Source organism: Littorina saxatilis, linkage group LG5 (genome assembly GCF_037325665.1).
Source record: "Littorina saxatilis isolate snail1 linkage group LG5, US_GU_Lsax_2.0, whole genome shotgun sequence".
Taxonomy (NCBI): Eukaryota; Metazoa; Mollusca; class Gastropoda; order Littorinimorpha; family Littorinidae; genus Littorina; species Littorina saxatilis.
Genome location: NC_090249.1, coordinates 13,571,365 through 13,591,102, shown reverse-complemented (window position 1 = coordinate 13,591,102; position 19,738 = coordinate 13,571,365). Strand labels below are relative to the sequence as shown.

Below are 19,738 nucleotides of genomic sequence, written 5' to 3'. Positions count from 1 at the left end.
AGTGTCTTGTTCATCAGATATTAAACAGAGCACACTCAGTTACACACACACAAAGGGAGGACGCGCACACCGTGGCACACACGCACAACACTGTGACACATGCCGGCACAACCACACTGTGACACACGCCGCACAACCACATTGTGACACATGTGGCACAACCACACTGACACACGCCGCACAACCACACTGTGACACACGCCGCACAACCACACACACCGTGTGTACGCGGCACATATGCATGCGCACAAATCAAAAATACTTCACGGTGATTTACAAAATAAAATGTTTTATTGCACCTGTAGAAGTAGAAATTATATAAATTTGGATACAAGGCATACATTTTGCAAGAAAGCGCACCGCGTAACAGGCTGCCGTTATCATGAATTATCATAACAACTGACACGAGAGAGAGAGATTCGTCAGTAGAGAGAGAGAGAGATTCCGAGTCGTCAGTAAAACGTTAAACGGGCACAAGCAATTTACAATGAGCATTATAGCAGAACAAGCAAAATGACTCGATCACTGATACGTCATACATAGGCCCAATATGAATCACTGAGAAACAAATTACATGATCTGCTGCTCTGGGATTACGTAACTGAACATTGGAGAATATAGATCTACATAATAATGTCCTACTTTTTGACCCGAACTCGACCGCACTGTGACCAGGATCAACCAGACTTGGATCACGCCAAGAGGTCATTTTAACCAGACCTGTTTACCCTTACGATTTTGGCGTAATTTATTACGATTTTCTGCAAAAAATACGCCATTCCGCTATCCGTGTCAAGACTACGATTTTCATAAATAAAAAAAATGTAAAAAAAAATAAAAAAAATTTTTTTTTTTTTTTTTTAATCAATTCACATGTTTGGCATTGTTTTTTCAATGGCAAAATGGGGTGAAAAAGCACAGAACTGACCAGAGATCATGTCTGTCTGATAAGACGCTGGAGAGCCTTATTCTAGTGGTGAAGTCTCGCCCTCACTCATTCGGCAAGCAGTAGAGAAGCGCTTGACACACTGAAAAAGGCCTACTACGAGCAAAAGAAAAAGAATCAGTGATGCATGTGCTTTTGATGTGATCTTCGTTGAAATTAGGATGACTACAAAAAATGACTGATGTGTTTTGTTTGTGAATGATGGATATATGTGCATGATTGCGTTTCGCAGACACAGGTAATTGTCATGTGCGTTGTAATTGGCGACGAATGCTGGATGATTACTATTTTTGTGCCAGGATTACTATTTTTGGGGCTGAGCATTACTCCAAAACACTTATGGGGGTAAACAGGTCTGTTTTAACACACTTGAAGCGTGTGAATATAAAAGACAAATTCAAAATAGTAATTATTTTACTGGTCTGACTTGGCCCCACGTACTGTGACCTTGAAACTTGAGGAAGGTCAACCTTTTCGGGATGATGGGGGGGGGGGGGGGGGGAGGGAGAGGGATGTATTAGATAGCGTGCATCAGCTCAGCACGCAGCTGGACCACGAGCTTGGATTGTGTTTGGAGGCCATCAAACGGCCATGGGCCGGGAGTCTGTGAAGTTTTAATGCTCTCGCTGCACAAACGTTCAACAAAATTATATTAAAAAAAAAAGTTTAATCAAAAACCACATTCCATGTGCTCCTCGCGGCATTTACTGCATCTCAAGTTGTCAAAGGCAGTAAAACCTCTAAACCGGAAGCAAGACATAGTCCCCTCTATATAGTCAGTAGTGGCACCAGTTGCAGTTGATTGTTTTCGCGGCACCAAAACGCAATAAGAAATCAATTTCCTCAACAAAAAACCGAAACAAAACAAAAAGATGTGGAAGCAGCATGGGGAGGGGAGTGCGGCCGGGCTTTCGCGTGCTAACCCCACCCTCAGCAAGCACTGACTCGGATCTGCCGGGGTTGAAGTCATTCTGATAATCATCGGTCCACGCTATCGCTTGTGTGGTTATGTCTCATAAATGAGACACGAAGAAAAGTAACTCATTTTACCTGAGTTCAGGATGGGGTTGAAGTAAGAAGACCGTGCAAAGCATAGCGCTTCAGCAGAGTAGGCCTATACGTCTGCCATCTGACTGAGCCGGTGTGACGTTTTCATCTTTCGCCGTGTTGATGTTTCGCTTCTCGGCCTCGTTGATCTAGTATAAACTCTACACTGAACAAAAAAACACCCTTCGATAGTACTGATGAGCGACCTTGTGTACCTTACATTCATGGGGCCAAATTTGTCCAACCAATTTGTTTTATTTAACTTAGAAATTTGATTCATCCTAAAATGTTTTCCTTCTTACTCAAGGGACGTAACCACTCAGTACACATGTTCGAAGAATTCGATTTTGGGGGTGAAATCTATTAAATTTTACCACCAATTTTCTTCACATGCAAGAAACTGACATGCTTTTAGTCCATAAATAATTTCACTTCTTAATTTTACCAGGAAACAACATTTCAGTCTTGAGTATATGTCGAGGGCGAAATATGTACACAGGCGAAAGATGAAATCGTGACACCGGGAACATGATAAAACAAATGAAATGCCGCAGGAACCAAAGCACTCACTTAATCATTTATTCATCACAGAGTTAGAAACTCAGTCCGACAGAGGACGAGGAATGTCAGCACGTGACTAAAAAGAGTACCAGGTACAAACATGAGTACATGTAGCAGCTTTTGGAAGACACCGTGACCGGACCGGCTGAGCCGGCCACGTAAGGTGCCAAGCCGAATGAGATGTTCAGACGTCAGCAACACAAAACACTTAAATTACTATGTCCGTCGTAAATCTAATCATCTCAGTATCTGTCATTTGCGTTGTAAGTCCGTGTAGGCCTATAGTCCATGTCATCAGTGAAACACTGCCGGAAACGAATTAGGACTGAAAAGATATCAACTATCACTGACTGACTGAAGTAGTCTACATTTTCGAACGAGGGTCTTTTCCCTCTCCACTGATTTCAAAGTGCACTTGACCTGAGGATCGAGCAAACATCTAAAATAAACTCAGTCTAAACACAGTCACGAAAAGTTTTAAAACGTTACAGTTTAGTCATGAAGTTGCACCAACACTTGCTCTTGGCCGACAGGAGACGAAGGAGGGGGGATAAACAGCTTTTTATCCGTCGGCGACATGGCTTGCTGGCTTGTCGCCCCTGCCCCGCTCACGGGACCTTGGGGGGCCATTTGGCGGCGTGTGCGTTCTTTCAGATTCTTCTGCACTTCGAACAAAAAGGACCCGTGCCCGGCAGACAATCCCATCACGACCACCAGAGCTTCCTCCGTCAGTCGCGCGACCAGCACGCGCCCCTTTCTGTTGGTTGCCATGCCGACGAGGGCGTTGTCGTTGCCTTGGAAACAGCGGAAAGTGGTTTCGTCGATCGTAATGCAGGTGAGGGAGCGAGCTGGGTCCTTCAGACAATGCAGGATGGCGCGGCCGTCCGAGTCGGACACCTGTGGGCAGGTAAAGCACAAATTAAGTGGCCATCACCGAGTGAAATATTCTGCTCATTTGAGCGGACCTTTTTGACAGTGATCGAGCTACCGGTTGGAATCTCAATGCACAGTCAAGAATTTTCAGTTACTGTGTCGAGAATAACTTGACTGGCTAAAACAAAAAGCAGGTCATTTATCATGTACTGAAAAGGGAAGATTCCTAATTGAACAATGCTACAAAAGAAAGTGTATGGATGAAGCAGACATGACCCACATTAACTGACCGACTAACCAACAACGCATTACATACTTTTCGGCCTAGTCTGTGACCTGCAAATCCTATGTAGTGGCATGTGGTTCACTATGAGTGTTAAAACACAGCACCCTTTCCAGTGTGAAATATGTACAGATGACTCAAATCATTAGCTCACCCGCCTATTGTCTTATAAACATTGCCAACACTGAACAAGTTACATCCGCCATGCGCCACCATCATTTTGATGGCTCTGTGTAACCGGTCTCACATGTAAGTCCTCTGTGGTGGCCAGAGGTTGACCCTGCGTGTTGAAGACGGCAGCCTTGTCCACTTTATGACTGGACTGCAGCAGGTGGCTCAGAAATTCAGCCCAGGACATCATTTTGGATTCTTTGTGATGAGCTGCGCACGTCTACAGCAGGCTTCGTCAGTCAGTCACCGAGTCGCTAGCTGTTGAACAGTAAATCAGACGTGTACAGTTATTCAGCTGTTCATAGTAGCGCCCGTAAGCGGGTTGGAGTTAGATAAGCGTGAAACACTATTTACTGAAAGTACTGAAAGTAAAAACGCTCCCAAGCTTTACACCTATTTGACCGATTAGGAACTGTGTGAAAGTTGCATCGCCCTTAGAGGCTGTCGTTAATTGAGCCCGAAGTTGACTTCGCGAAGTCTTTTTTACAGCGGAAAATTCAGTGCCAAAGCATCGTGCAGCCATTTTCGTGAAGTCAACTTCGCGAACTCCACTTCGTCCCAATTAATTTGTGGCTCTGCTGAGTGGATAAGACGCGGGCCTCCTAAGGGGAAGGTCGAGTTTTCAATCCCGCGCCTGGTCGGTGGGGGTTAACTTCGGAGATCTCTCCGATCTACCAGGTCAACTTATGTGCAGACCTGCTAGTGCCTTATCACCTTTCGTGTGTACACGCAAGCACAAGACCAAGCCGGTACGCTCGGAAAAGATCATGTAATCCATGTCAGAGTTCGGTGCGTTGAGAAATACGAAAACACCAAGCATGCATCCTCCGAAATCGGCTTATGCCTGCCTAAATGGCGGGGTAAAAACGGTCATACACGTAAAAAGCCCACACGTGCAAAAGCACAAGTGAACGTGGAAGTTTAAACCCATGAACGATGAAGAAGAATTTGCGGTTTTAAAGCGTTGCAACTGCACACATCTCGCAGAAGGCTTCTCCGCTTCTCTAGTCCCACGATGACACTTTCCAATGTGACGGCCGGAGGCTCAACTTGGACATCTTGTTCTCGGTAGGTGTAGTGTCTTTAGTCTCTACACTTCTGAGAACCAAAGCCTCAAAGGTGACTCAGTCGACGAGTGGCATGTACTGATATAGCATCCTACAGTGTAGGGCATAGATATCGTCAAGGGATATCTATGTGTAGGGCGAGTGAACTGCTAAAGAATTTCCATTGTTCCTCCGAGACTGAGGAACAGAGAGGAAATGATTCGTTGTCTAACTGTACATGGTCGCTCGGTACAGCAGTCCTGTGTAACTTTCTATGCAGTTGGTAACATTTTAAAATTAAAATGCATGTTGAGTCCATCTGAGAATGTTCAACTCCATACTTACTCTCTTCGTCTATGGAGTTCGTCGACGTCACAGTTCTGACGTGTTTGCTTTTCCAGATAATGACGTCCTTACGCCATGTGCGTGGTTTTATTATCAATGAAAAATGAGATTACGTGTTGCACACACACACACGCACTTGCGCACGCACGCCTGTGTCTTCACATGGCTTAATTCCTGTAAGAGTTTCACAAGGGTCCTAAGTTAAATGGACCATGAACAACCCAAGACTACACTACAGAAACCGACAATCATTTTTTTTTTTTTAGGGGGGGGGGGGGGGGTGGGGGAAGAATGCCAGAAAGGCAAAATACCTAAATATGTTACATTTTCCCATGATGTTGTTGCTCTTGAGATCGATTCACTCGCTGGCTGGCATGGATATAAAAGGGAGGTTGCAGTGTTAGGTAGGATTAGGGATTGAGATTTGTGCTGATGCGTCGTACGACGTTAGTGATTAGGGGATATAAAAAAGGAAACGCTCGTTTACTCACTCAAAGAAGCCAAGAAAACAAGGCCGGTGAAATTCCAGACAAACACTCCCAGGTATGGAGTGGGGACAAGGGGGGGGGGGGGGGGGGGAGGGATTGAGAGGTGTGTTCGCTCGGATTAGCGATTAATAACTGAAACGCCATCAAGGGTTGGAAAAAGAAAAACGCTGAATAATTTACTCACTTTATTGGCCAGTTTGTACGTACATTGGTCCTATCGTGTTAGGGTGGGCAGGGGAAGGGCTCCTAATATGGACTGGCTCCTAATATGGACCACCTCCTGTTCTGACAAACTAACGGCGCTAGAGCGCCCAAAACAATTTCATTGGCTGTATTCACCCTCTCTGGATAACTTTCACGTGTCAAAACAGTTGCAGAAACACAAACCTCAAAACCGTTAGGCTTTTTCTCTTTTTTTCCACTTTTGGCAGGGTTCACTCTAAATTTGCCGCCTAAAACGGACTCGTTTCTGTCCACAGTCAAAGTTTTTATCACACAAAAATTGCACATGTATATGACAGCTAAGACCGTATTTGTTACATTTTAGCAGTGTTGACCCCGAGTTTCTACTGCAAACAAAAAATGATTGCAAAATCTCAAAGTATGTGTGAGCCCCCTAATATGGACCACCTTCAACAAATCGAAGAAAATAAAAGCTAAATGCTATTTTTATTAATTCATTCAGAAGCTTGCTGGAAATAACCCATAACTAGCCTTCGAGATTTAAAAAAAATATCACAAAATTAATAGTCTTCTTTTCGTGGAAGTTGATAATTTCCCTTATTTTCACTCTGTTTTTGATAAGCTTCTTTAGTTTCCTGGTGTGCTTCAAATAATGCTCTCATCAACCCGAAACAGATAAATCGAAAGCATATTTTGATTAGTCTGACTTGCAAACTAAGTTGTATCATGTTATTTTGAAGTATAGGGGGCTTTTTACAGTGATTCGAGAAGTCCGCTTCACTGGTCCATAATATGGACCATTTGTGTTTTTTTCTGTATTTAATTTTTGTTGAATATCTATCAAAGCTATTTCACTCTAATTAGGCCTAACGGTTAACCTTAGAGAGAAGGACTACCAAACACAAAATGAAACTTCTTCGCAAGAAAACAAGCTAGTTATCAGCGTGAAACAAAAAGTGGTCCATATTAGGAGCCCTTCCTCTACAAGCAAATGAGGGAACACTAAACAGCGATGAAGTGACTTGAATTCTTTCACGTGCATCTAAAACCAAGATGACCTGGCTTTTTCAGTGAAGAGATTAAGTTGCCTAGAAGTTCAGCGCAGTCACATTCACATGTAAATCAACTGAGTTATCTGCAGGTGTAGCTGCAGGCAATGTAGATACTGACATGCAACACGGCTTTTTGTTTTTAATGAATGGGGGCATTGTACGATAAAACCTACATTTCTGTGCATTGTATTGACACAACCTCGAAGCCCGCTTTCATCGCACATACCTGTAACTGCCTCCAAATAGTGACATATTTAACACTTACCTTGCTCAATCCGATCTTTTCTTTGCTAAGTTCTTTTCTTGGGCCTGTGCAGTTGCAGAAATCCGTCGCAGTAGGACTGTTGATTCCAGAGCCGCACACTCCGAGTGTAACAAAATGTCTGCTTCTTTCAGTAAGAGCGGCAAGTAAAAGTCGAGTGACACCATTTACCTGTTACGACGACGTTGCGTGAACAAACGAGAGGTACAGGTTGTAGCCTACCCAACTTTGTCAGTCACGGTTGGTTACCCCCCGTCTCACTTTCCTTCACACATTTTCATGCACAAAATGAGCTATGATCTCGCTTCTACCAAATGTCGTCTGCTTCGCAATATACGTCACAAAATCAGCGATGGTGAGCGTAGACACAGGAAACAAACTACAATGCTTGCAGTTGTATATCCGGATCCGTGTAGATTGTAGCAGAAGAGTAGGCCTAAATAAAAGCCAGGATACGTAGACACAACCAACGAGTATACTCTGATTCGTGCTGCGTCGTTGGTGTGATTGCGAAGAAAAGGGGTGCAGACTATTTTGAGATGGAATGTTTAGCGCACAGGCGCTAGAATCTTGTTACACATTCAGTGACGGTGTTTCACGCCTGACGTTTTTAAATGCAAAGAACATAAAGTAAGAAATAAAGACATAGATAAATGAATAATGATAAAAACTGAAATTACAGAACTACCAAAAAAAGTTAAATAAAATAAAACTTGTGACGGGAACACAGAAACGTATGGTAGATCTATACTTCAATCAAGATAAAGTATTTCATACACTGATACTATACTATGGTGCCCTTGAGAAGTATATTTCCACATCACTACACAGCCACACATTCTGAAGTAAAACTGAGCTTTATAAATACAAAGTAGGGTGCAATCCGACTGATCATGAACAGCGGCCATGCCGCTCTGTGATGTCAGTGTCGAAGCTTCGAAACTGAGGACGGTGTGTGTGTGTGTGTGTGTGTGTGTGTGTGTGTGTGTGTGCGTGTCAGTGTGTGTGTGTGTGTGCGCGCGCGTGCGTGTGTATGTGTTTGTATTATATATATATTTTTTCTTAATGGTTTATTCAGGCATCAACATTTACAATATAGTAGGAACATGTGACAACACAGCAGTTGTGAATTATCTTCATATGACAAATCATAAGTGAATCCTCTGTAAATGAAACAGGAGAACAAAAAGACACAACGGAAAAACATGATATTTGACTGGAAAATACGGATATAAACTGTATTATGTTTTCCATTATTCGACTAAGGTATTGTATGGTAGCCACTTCTTTAAAAAACATGTATACTTCATTTCCATTTGGTGTACATATTTGTCAACTTTGTGTAAGTAAGACAGTTCTTTGAGAAACATTTGCAATGATGTTTTTAGTTTATTTAGTCTACATTTATATATGTAAAACTTTGCTTGTAATAAAATATAATCAAAACCCTCATCAGTCTTACTTTTTGGGTCATAGCCAAATAATACTAATGTGGGGCTGAGTGCAAGTCTGCTGCAGTTTTGACATTTCTCCTTCATGTGTTTTTCAAACTCAGTCCAAAATGACTGAGTATGCTCACATAACCATAAATAATGCAAAATTGTATCTCTTTCTACATTACAAAAACTACACTGGTTGCTCGCAATCACCCCCATGTCTTTCAGCATTGAATTGGTTACTAATATTCTGTTGTTGATTTTTATTTGAAACCATTTTAATTTTACTTCTTTTATTTTCTTTGTAACTAAAAAAACCTTTGTCCATTCTACCTCTCTATCCAACAGTCTTTCCCAATTTTTTAATGCCTTTGGAGAATCTACTTTGCTAATCAGCATGTCGTATATGCGTTTTGAACCCTTCTGCAAACTTTCCAAAAAAACAAGTGCTTTTGGTTGCTGAATATAATTGCAGCTATCTATAGCTAGGTCACATTTTTGCAAATATTTTTTAACAGCACTTACACACCCACAATACTTCAAAAAATTAGCCTGAACCCCAGTTTTCGCTTGAAATTCTTGTGTGTTTAAAAAACTGCCGTTGTCTTTTAATATGTCTCTAACATAAAATACATCTTCATTACTCCATTCCTCATAATTAATTACTTTCTCAGCAATCTTAAATTTATTATTCAAAAAGAGAGGTTCTGCCAAAATTTCTGCCTGCTCTTGGATTTCCACTCTATCATAAAAGTTTTGATAAGCTTCAAACGTGTCTTTCCAAAACATATTCACTCTACATTTAGCCAACAGTTTAGGCCCATACTTATGTACTTTCTCTAATTCTGGGCATGTTGACGCAAGTATATGTCTCCATTTCGGCGCGACCAAACTTGTTCTTAGTTTACGAAACCAGGTAAGTTTTAGTGATTGGATATATTCTCTAAGGGAAGGGATATTAATACCTCCTTCTTGAATATTATGAACAGCCACAGATCTTTTGATTTTATCCCTTTTCATATCCCAAACAAATTCAAAACACATCTTCTGTAGCTGTTGAATTAAACTGTCGGGTGGATTTGGTAGCATAATCCACAAATAGACAAGCTTTGATAGAATCAGGGATTTTAGCACTGCAACTCTCCCAAGTGGCGTAATACTTCTTTTTATCCATACATTAAAAAGTCTTTTAGTCTCGTTCAGTTTGTCCGTAATGTTTAGTTCCGTCATGTTTTTTAAATCATTTGTAAACCACAGCCCAAGGATTTTAAATTTGTCTGGATTCCAAGTCATATTGGTGTTGGGTAAAAATTTCACAGTACTATTTCTTTTACTTCCAAGCCACACATTACAAGTTTTGTCATAATTCAGTTTTAGACCCGATATCTCTTTAAACCTGTCCAATTCACTAAACAACTCTTCAAATGATTTACAATCTCCATTAAGAAGAAAATTAGTATCATCCGCGAACTGACTTACTTTAAATTCTGTATCTAATATATTTATTCCTTGAATATCTTTGTTTTCTCTTATTTTACAAGCTAGGACTTCGGCACACAATATGAAAAGATACGGTGAGACCGGATCTCCTTGTCTACACCCACGGCCAATCTCAAAACTTGTGGAGGCCTTACCATTTACTATTACAGATGATCTTATATTCGTGTAAAAAGCTGAGATCCACTGACATATACTATCTCCAAAACCAAATGTTTTCATCACATTGCGCATAAAGTTCCAATTTATTGAATCAAAGGCTTTTTCAAAATCAACTGAAACCAACAATCCTAAGTTGTATTATATATTTAATCGGGATACAAATATTACACATGTAATGACAGATTAGAAATGTTGTTTAAATAGACAGACAGACGGACACTATTTGTCTACTTAAAAGATAACTGGGTCGACGTACTGTAAATGTAATGTTTTGTTTTGTCAATAAGTAAACGTTCCAATTACCTGCAATTCTTGTTTTTTGATTCTGAATTTTGGAACGTAAGCAGAAATGTTGTGCCTGTGGTTTTGTGTCAGACTGGTCTTCAGCATGATTAGTTGTAAATCAGGTGCGTACGTTGGTCGACCTAACTGACAGTTCTACTAACTTTAAGTTGACATAGCTGACGGTTAATGTGGGCAATTAAATGCAAGTATGGATCCACCAAGCATATGTTAGAGAGTCATATACACTTTGTAGTTCTGCCGGATTTGGTATTCACATTGAGGCAAGAGAGAAAGCCATGCAATTTCTGAATCAACAGACGCCGTGCCTCATGTGTTTGTGTGTGTGTGTGTGTGTGTGTGTCAGTGTGTGTGTGTGTGTGTTCAAGTTTGTGTGTGTGTGTGTTCGTGTGCGTATGTATGCGTGCGTGTATCACACACACACACACACACACTAGTCTAGTATCCGTGCGTGCGTGCGTTTGTGTGTGGCTATATGGTGTGATTGAGACGTGTTCATAATGATTCTTGATATCACGGCTATTAGGTAAAGGGGACTCAGTAATTATGTTCTGCCGATAAAACTCATTGATTTATGCAATGAAGGCATGGGTAAATACACCCAGAACTGCAGAGTCTGCGGCAAATAATTGTTCTTTATGTAAAGACAGACATACGGGCAAACAGACGGACAGATAGGCAGACAGACAGACAGGCAGGCGCAAGCACACGCACAAGTTGACCCGTACATCCCGAGCTTTACAGAAGTGCACAAAACACACACACACACACACACACACACACACACACACACACACACACACACACACACACACACACACACACACACACAACAAGAGTTCAGTTTCTGTTATTTTGTTTACTACACAATCATCTTCATTTACGTGGTCAAGAAATAATGCGGCGGTTTGTTGCAAAAGAGGGGAAGAGGGGGGAGGGGGAGGGGGGGAGGGGGTAGGAAGGGGGGGGGGGGGGGGGGTAGGAGTGGCGAACATGTCAGTTTGCTGACCATTACAAACATCAGTGGTAAAAAATAGGATGCATTTTGGAGGTAATTTATCACAATAGACATGGTGTTCAATCCAATCTCTATACACTTAACACAACCATATAATTAAATTATTAATGAAATTTCCAATGAGAACTAATTATACTTTCGCCGTCTAAAGAATGAAACTACACATCGTATGTACAAGATCTAGCGTGTGAAGAAAAAGCGCACAGTTAATACCGGAACCAACTTGACAAGTGGTTCAATACACTGGCAATGCATTTACCTACAAGAGGTACACTAATGATGCGTAAAACGAATCAACTCTAGCTGTCAAGCTCAATTTGTAAACAGGCAGAGCTAACAAACGAATGTTACCAACATGCAAAAGCAAATTTAGCCATTTGAATAAAGATCTTTGTGTGCAGACTCTCCTCGGTGTCCGAACACCCCCGTGTGTACACGCAAGCACAAGACCAAGTGCGCACGGAAAAGATCCTGTAATCCATGTCAGAGTTCGGTGGGTTATAGAAACACGAAAATACCCAGCATGCTTCCTCCGAAAACGGCGTATGGCTGCCTAAATGGCGGGGTAAAAAACGGTCATTCACGTAAAATTCCACTCGTGCAAAAAAACACACGAGTGTACGTGGGAGTTTCAGCCCACGAACGCAGAAGAAGAAGAAGAAGAAGAAAGATTGCGTCAACCGATTTTGTTTTGTATTGACTTCAAAGCAGACCTTTTCCACATGAAATTGTTCACAGTGACTAATTAATTAATTCGGTTAATTAAAAGGAATGTTTTGAACTAGCCGTTGGAAATGTAAGCTTCCTTCTTTTTATTTTAATTCTAATTCTAAAACGATTGTTTCATCACACCACGCATCAGTTCTAATCAAATTTTGTGAATTAATGGATTTTCACAAAAACGACTGTGGCTTGCCGTCTTTGAAACATTTTAACTGTGTTGGTTGTAAATATATATATATATAACCACGAAGGATATGTGACACTAAAATAATTTATGTAGTCTTTTGAATTAAAAAGATGGAGAGGAAAAAAAAAGGAAGAAAGAAAGAAAAATCCAACAACGGACTCTAAAATCATATATTAGAAACCCCCCCCCCCCAAAAAAAAAAAAAAAAAAAAAAAAAAATCCAACAACAACCCAAAACAAATCATCAAAGTAACAACATAAAAAAAAACACCAATAGCAAAAACCAGCACTGCGTCATAACAAATTTGTTTTGTTGCGTTATTTAGTGGTGGAAAGTCAGTCACATGTTACTGCACATAATCAGGTCTGCCCTTTGAGAACAAGCGTGTCAAAGTCATCAGTCTGACGCTTCATGTCAACCGTTGACCTCTTTCCTGAACGCGCGCATGCTGTAAAAATGTCGCAAACTTGTGAACAGCTTTTTTTGATTGACTGCTGACATATGTCAACGCAATAGTGATAACCTTTTATGTTTTTTCTCTCTCGATTCCCGATAATTAGCTTGCATTGTTTGTTTTTTTTACTTGTTAGTTTTTGCCCAATTTTACATTGGCAGATAACAAATGCCAAGCAACCCAGTTGACAAACTCAAATAAAGGGGGAATTCAAGTGTATGTTTTGGTTTTTATACTTTCTCTACATTGATAACAAGTTTTACATTCCTTCATCTTCCCATCTGCAGCACAGGAGCTTGGATCAAAGCGCCGGTCGATCAAAGTATTCTACTCCTTTATTCTTTCTGTAGTTTTACTACTATGATTTACTGGTCTTTTCTTGTGCCAAGAAACTATGACGATATACAACCATTTTGTGAAGGCAAAAACCTTCTGGTTGTGGAAGCTGCTGGAGATTTTCGGGCACTCTTGTTCACTGTTCTTGGGCTTGGTATACATTAAGGACAAACAGACTAATTTAGAACAAAATGTTTGCTTTGTCAATCTACCACATGATGCCTAACAAAACGGCATAGCAGTGGTTAAAGAAGCCTACTGCTTGACCTACATGTACATTGGAGACATCCTTGGAACCTCAGCTCAAGTCATCCTGCGCTAACACAGCAACCAAAAATGTTGCAGATTCCGCGAGTTCTTATTATGAGCGAGTTTTAGCGTCAACTAAGGTGACTCGAGTCGAACCGGAGGTCGCAAAAACTCGGTCCGGTACGACTGGAGTGACGTCACCGGTTAACCAACTTTCAACCTTGCTTCCTGCGTAGGGTCTCTCCAGTTCCAAGATGGCTGCCAAGGCGAGGTGAGAAACTTCTGCAAATATTTTTTGACAAAGTTACGGATTGTGAGAAGACATTTGTTGTAAATCACTTAGCCTTTCAAAAATTAAGGATACTGGGTTGGATACTGTCTTGGTTTTAATGCATTTTATTTTAGCAGTGATGTTTATTTTGGGAAGAAATGAGGTCAACAGGAGTTTGGGTGCGATTTCGGCTCAAATGTACTTTAGCGCCCTGAACTTTTACCCGGCTGTTTTGCGCTCGATTTTTCACGCTCACTTCTTCATTGACGTTCGAATCGATAGTTCGATGTTTTGGCATTACATTCACATCAACAATAAAACAGTACTGCTTGTTCATCATCGTCGTCCATCAACTCTCCACAACAGTAAATCCGTAACGCGCTTGTCGCCATCTTGTTGCAAGGGACGCGACTGGACACAACCCAACAGCGTTTCCGCGAAGAAAAAAACCAGACATGCGCAGTGACCCTACCGTACCTCAACCCTGTTCCTCGCGAAAACTCGCTCTTGGGTTTATATTGTGTATTGTAAAATCATTGAAAAAGTTATTGAATTCAGTAATGCCTGTCAAATTTAAATTACAAAACATTAGTGGTGGTAGACCTGGATATAGTTGAGCAAACCGTCACCGGTGAATAGTATTCTTTGGGGGAAAAGCGAGTGGAATGTAAACACTTACATCACACGAGCAATATTATTTTTTGTACGACACACGGATTTCAGGCGACATTCGGACGCGTATTTGGCAAGGACGAACTGTTATGTACAAATGGGTGCATCACAGGGACACGCATATCTTGCATTTGTTTGGACATCTTGATATACGATTTGACAGCTACACACACATCTATACTATACAAACAGGCCGCCAACAAAAGTAGGCCTCAAGCGGATGTGACGCAGTTCTACAAGGTTCTACTGATGACGTCATGATTGCATGTAAAATGCGGTAAGCATGCACACACCGACATTATTGACTTGAAGAATGCACACTGACATACACATGACACGAATAATGCATCTGTTATTTCAGTGACATAATTATTATTCTGCTAAACTGCCATAGAGGGCATGATCATAACACTCCAACCACAAACAATACAGTTTTGGGCCGGAGCCTCTTTTATAGTGTTGCCCAGGAATCAAACAACACTGTACTGTACAAACAGTAGTTCGGACAACAGGGTAGCATCGCAGGACTGGAACAAGCGTTAAAGGTAATCTCACAATCACACTGGCAAGCAACAACTCAGACGCTTACATACAGTGAAGCATACGATTCAGCCATTTATCAACCCTGTTTGGGTCACACGGAACAATCATACACAAATGTATAGCGTGCAGAATGTGAGTTTGGTCTCTTTTGTGAACTTTCTAGGGGAAGAAATTGAACACCAAGGCGAAGATAGCTTCTGCGGTTTTATGTCAGCGGGTAACGGGAACGTTACATTAACAATTTAAAAAAAATAAAAAATCTAAATTAGCCGTTTTATCTAAGAATATCCGATACATCTTGTGCAATCATAGACGAAAGAAAAATCGCAAATTTAACATGGGTTCTCTTCCTAAGTAAAACAAATGTGATAACCCCCCCCCCCCCATGTTTTCACGTATAGAAACAAACAAAGTATTCCAAATACCCGGTAAGTCTTATGCAATAAAACAAAAGCAAAAAAAACAAACAAAAACACACACATAAAAACACAAACACACATAAAAACTATCCCAAATTAAAACGGGATTTTGTGCCTATTAAAAACAATTGTAATTTTTAACAAATACACCAAAAACAAAGCACTCCAAGGAACACCACTGGCATACATGCAAGGCATTTATACAAATATGAATAGTGTTACAAGTGCATGGGCTGGTTTGAACATTACCGTCTTTACAGGGCAATCGCACACCGAAGATAATGTGAAACACATGAATACATGCATGATTACATGAGCCATTCTCTTGCAACAGACAGTTGGACATAACATGAAGAGTGAATGTTAAACGATCACCAAGTTTTTTTTTAATGAGGGTAGGATCGAGTGAGACAGAAGCTGCTCAGTAGGCCATTGTACAACACTGGAAAATAATATTTCTGCAGAAATCTGTAAAAATAATGTATTTCAGCACAAATATAATACAAAATGTATGTCTGCACAAATCTATAAAAAACAAGTCGCGTAAGGCGAAAATACAACATTTAGTCAAGCTCAGTCGAACTCACAGAATGAAACTGAACGCATTGCATTTTTTCCGCAAGACCGTACACTCGTAGCATCGTCTGTCCACCGCTCGTGGCAAAGGCAGTGAAATTAACAATCCAGAAAAGCGCGGTAGCGGTTGCGCTGAGGAGGATAGCACGCTTTTCTATATCTCTATTCTTTTTACCTCTCTGAACGTGTTTTTAATCCAAACATATCATATCTATATGTTTTTGGAATCAAGAACGGACAAGAAATAAAATGAAATTGTTTTTAAATCGATTTCGAAAATTTAATTGTAATCATAATTTTTCTATTTTTAATTTTCAGAGCTTGTTTTTAATCCGAATATAACATATTTATATGTTTTTGGAATCAGAAAATGATGAAGAATACGATAAACGTAATTTTGGATCGTTTTATAAAAAAGTAATTTTAATTACAATTTTCAGATTTTTAATGACCAAAGTCATTAATTAATTTTTAAGCCTTCAAGCTGAAATGCAATACCAAAGTCCGGCCTTCGTCGAAGATTGCTTTGCCAAAATTTCAATCAATTTGATTGAAAAATGAGGGTGTGACAGTGCCGCCTCAACTTTTACAAAATGCCGGATATGACGTCATCAGACATTTATCGAAAAAATGAAAAAAACATATGGGGATATCATACCCAGGAACTCTCATGAAAAATTTCATAAAGATCGGTCCAGTAGTTTACTCTGAATCGCTCTATACACACACACACACGCACACACACCACGACCCTCGTCTCGATTCCCCCCTCTATGTTAAAACATTTAGTCAAAACTTGACTAAATGCAAAAACCACACACACACACACCTGAATCAAATGAGGCAGAGCGCTATTTTAAGATCTCAGAAACAAAAGGAAGTTAAGCAAAAGCGCTTGAAATGCATACGACAGGGGCAACGTGAGTGAGAGAGAGTTATACGGAGCGAGTTATGGATGCTGGTCACTTGTTCATTCCAATACTTGTTATACTCTCAGATGCGAGGGGATTGGTTCCGCATAACTCTCACTCACTCATCGCGCATGCATTATAAGAGCGCTTACGTCCCTTTGTTTCTCAAATTTGCACTAAACTACATTACAATCTTTGGTAGCTGATTTTTTTTCTCCAAATGAAAGGTACCTCCTGCCCGAAAAAAAATGTTACCATCTCAGACCTGCACAGGCTTTTACATGCGAGAACAGCATTCTCCTACTAAATCATATGCCAGAAATGAACAGGTTTGTGTGCAGAGCGAGTATTTTTGGTTGTATTAATTTCGTTACTGACACTAGTGTCAATCTGAGAAAATAATTCAGAAAACAATTCCTACTCTGCACAAGAAGCAGCCTGGGTGTTGACTTTTGGTGTGCATGTCTAAATGAAGGAGTGATCCTATACCATGTGAAAGCCTCGACAGAACTGAGTTGGTGTGGGTGGTGAAATCCAAACAGAGACAGACTGCCGACAACTTAACTTTCAGTTTGCCAATGACCTTCTTGCCTCACACCAAAAGTACACTTAGCTTAGTCTTTTACTTTTTTTTTTAATTGTCTCATACGTATGTCTCTGTCTGTCCACAACTAAGATCATTGGATCAATGTACTTGTGAATGTCTTGTTTTGTCAACAATTAAACGTTCAATTAACTAACACTTCTTGTTTTCTGATTCTGGTGTAGGCTGATTGATGGTCTGCAAGTGAAAGATGGTACCTTTGAATACTGTTTCACTTTGAAAACCTTTTGATGTATGATCAAAGAACATACATCACCTTTTGATATGTGTTCGCGCTATATAAGTAAACATTAATTAATAAAGTACCTTTGAACAGTGTTTCACTATCCGGGTGCATGTTTCTTGCATCTCTTGGCCAACTGTAACATCATTAATTCTGTCACAGTTTCGACAGTAATGATCAAGGAACAATTGTACAACACAAAACTCATCGAGGACACACTTTACCGTCTAAACCGCCATATTACTTGACACAATACGCTTATTGCCACATTACGTGTCATTTTTGAGTCACTTGCGAAGCAAAAGTGAGTCTATGTACTCACCCGAGTCGTCCGTCCGTCCGTCCGTCCGGACGTCCGGACGTCCGTCCGTCCGGAAAACTTTAACGTTGGATATTTCTTGGACACTATTCAGTCTATCAGTACCAAATTTGGCAAGATGGTGTATGATGACAAGGCCCCAAAAAACATACATAGCATCTTGACCTTGCTTCAAGGTCAAGGTCGCAGGGGCCATAAATGTTGTCTAAAAACAGCTATTTGTCACATTTTTCCCATTTTCTCTGAAGTTTTTGAGATTGAATACCTCACCTATATATGATATATAGGGCAAAGTAAGCCCCATCTTTTGATACCAGTTTGGTTTACCTTGCTTCAAGGTCAAGGTCACAGGAGCTCTTCAAAGTTGGATTGTATACATATTTTGAAGTGACCTTGACCCTGAACTATGGAAGATAACTGTTTCAAACTTAAAAATTATGTGGGGCACATGTTATGCTTTCATCATGAGACACATTTGGTCACATATGATCAAGGTCAAGGTCACTTTGACCCTTATGAAATGTGACCAAAATAAGGTAGTGAACCACTAAAAGTGACCATATCTCATGGTAGAAAGAGTCAGTAAGCACCATTGTACTTCCTATGTCTTGAATTAACAGCTTTGTGTTGCATGACCTTGGATGACCTTGACCTTGGGTCAAGGTCACATGTATTTTGGTAGGAAAAATGTGTAAAGCAGTTATTAGTGTATGATGTCATTGCTAGGTTTAGTTATTTGACCTTGACCCTGAACGTCAAGGTCATGTAAAGGTCAAGGTCAAGCATGTGAGTCGTATGGGCTTTGCCCTTCTTGTTTAATTGAATATATCAGTGCGCTCGTCAGATGTATTGCCTTGAAAATGCTGTCCATGGTCAATTGGCATTACAAAAGGAAAAGTTTTGTGATGAAGCATTGACTATTCCCCACTTATTTTATCACGCTAATGTGCACCTTCCATTGCTGAAAATGGTCATTCTGTAACCATGCTATTGCCGCTTGTAATGTTTTTGGGTTTCTTCTGTGTTGTTGTAAAGTGCGGAGAGCATAACAAATAACCCTGTCGTTCGCACCATATAAGTAACCGCCATTATGATATCACCAATATTTCACATTATTTTCATGAATGTTTTTCATACTAGCAGAGTTTGTTCTCGAGTATTAACTAGGTCCGAACTGGGAGTTAAGACATCTTCGCCTATACTGAAATACAGGTATGATTTGTATACATCTGTTCTCTCTGCAGTTTTGGGCGATAGCTGCTTACGTACACAAATAAATAAATATAGGATGTCAATGATTGCTCAATAAAATACCACTTCTTCGAATGACCACTGTTGAAATAGCATACAACATAGCGTTACGGGAATAAACAGTGAAAGGATGTGGCACCAATGATTTTCTGCAATAGTTCAGTCTTCAGAATTTTGCAGCACACACAACACTGAGAGTTATTAGTATGCCGGGTTTTGCAGCTTAACGGACTTGCAGCTTAAAATGTACAACAATCATAACATTCAGCACAACAGCATACAAATCTGTCTCACCTTTTAGCCGAACATAATTGTTGCCTGCATAT

At 40.4% G+C, this 19,738-nt stretch overlaps 1 protein-coding gene across 2 annotated transcripts; it reads right to left on the bottom strand.

Moving 5' to 3' along the window:
• Positions 1-272: 272 nt before the first annotated feature.
• LOC138966347 (uncharacterized) lies at positions 273-7,777 on the bottom strand. Of its 2 annotated transcripts, none has more exons than XM_070338540.1 (3): positions 7,261-7,777; positions 3,958-4,139; positions 273-3,451 (listed from the first exon to the last, which is right to left on the bottom strand). In XM_070338540.1, the coding sequence occupies exons 2-3, from the start codon at positions 4,069-4,071 to the stop codon at positions 3,047-3,049; spliced, it is 519 nt and encodes a 172-aa protein (XP_070194641.1). In that variant the 5' UTR covers positions 4,072-4,139; positions 7,261-7,777; the 3' UTR covers positions 273-3,046. The 2 variants fall into 2 exon arrangements, with proteins under 2 accessions (XP_070194641.1, XP_070194642.1); XM_070338541.1 differs by lacking the exon at positions 7,261-7,777 and adding an exon at positions 5,273-5,294.
• Positions 7,778-19,738: the final 11,961 nt, after the last annotated feature.

Bases quoted from the DNA above. Each gene is read 5' to 3' on its own strand.
- LOC138966347 (XM_070338540.1), bottom strand. From the start codon at position 4,071: ATGATGTCCTGGGCTGAATTTCTGAGCCACCTGCTGCAGTCCAGTCAT. The intron at 3,452-3,957 runs GTGAGACCGGTT...ACCTGCCCACAG, and splicing joins CCACCACAGAGGACTTACAT to GTGTCCGACTCGGACGGCCG.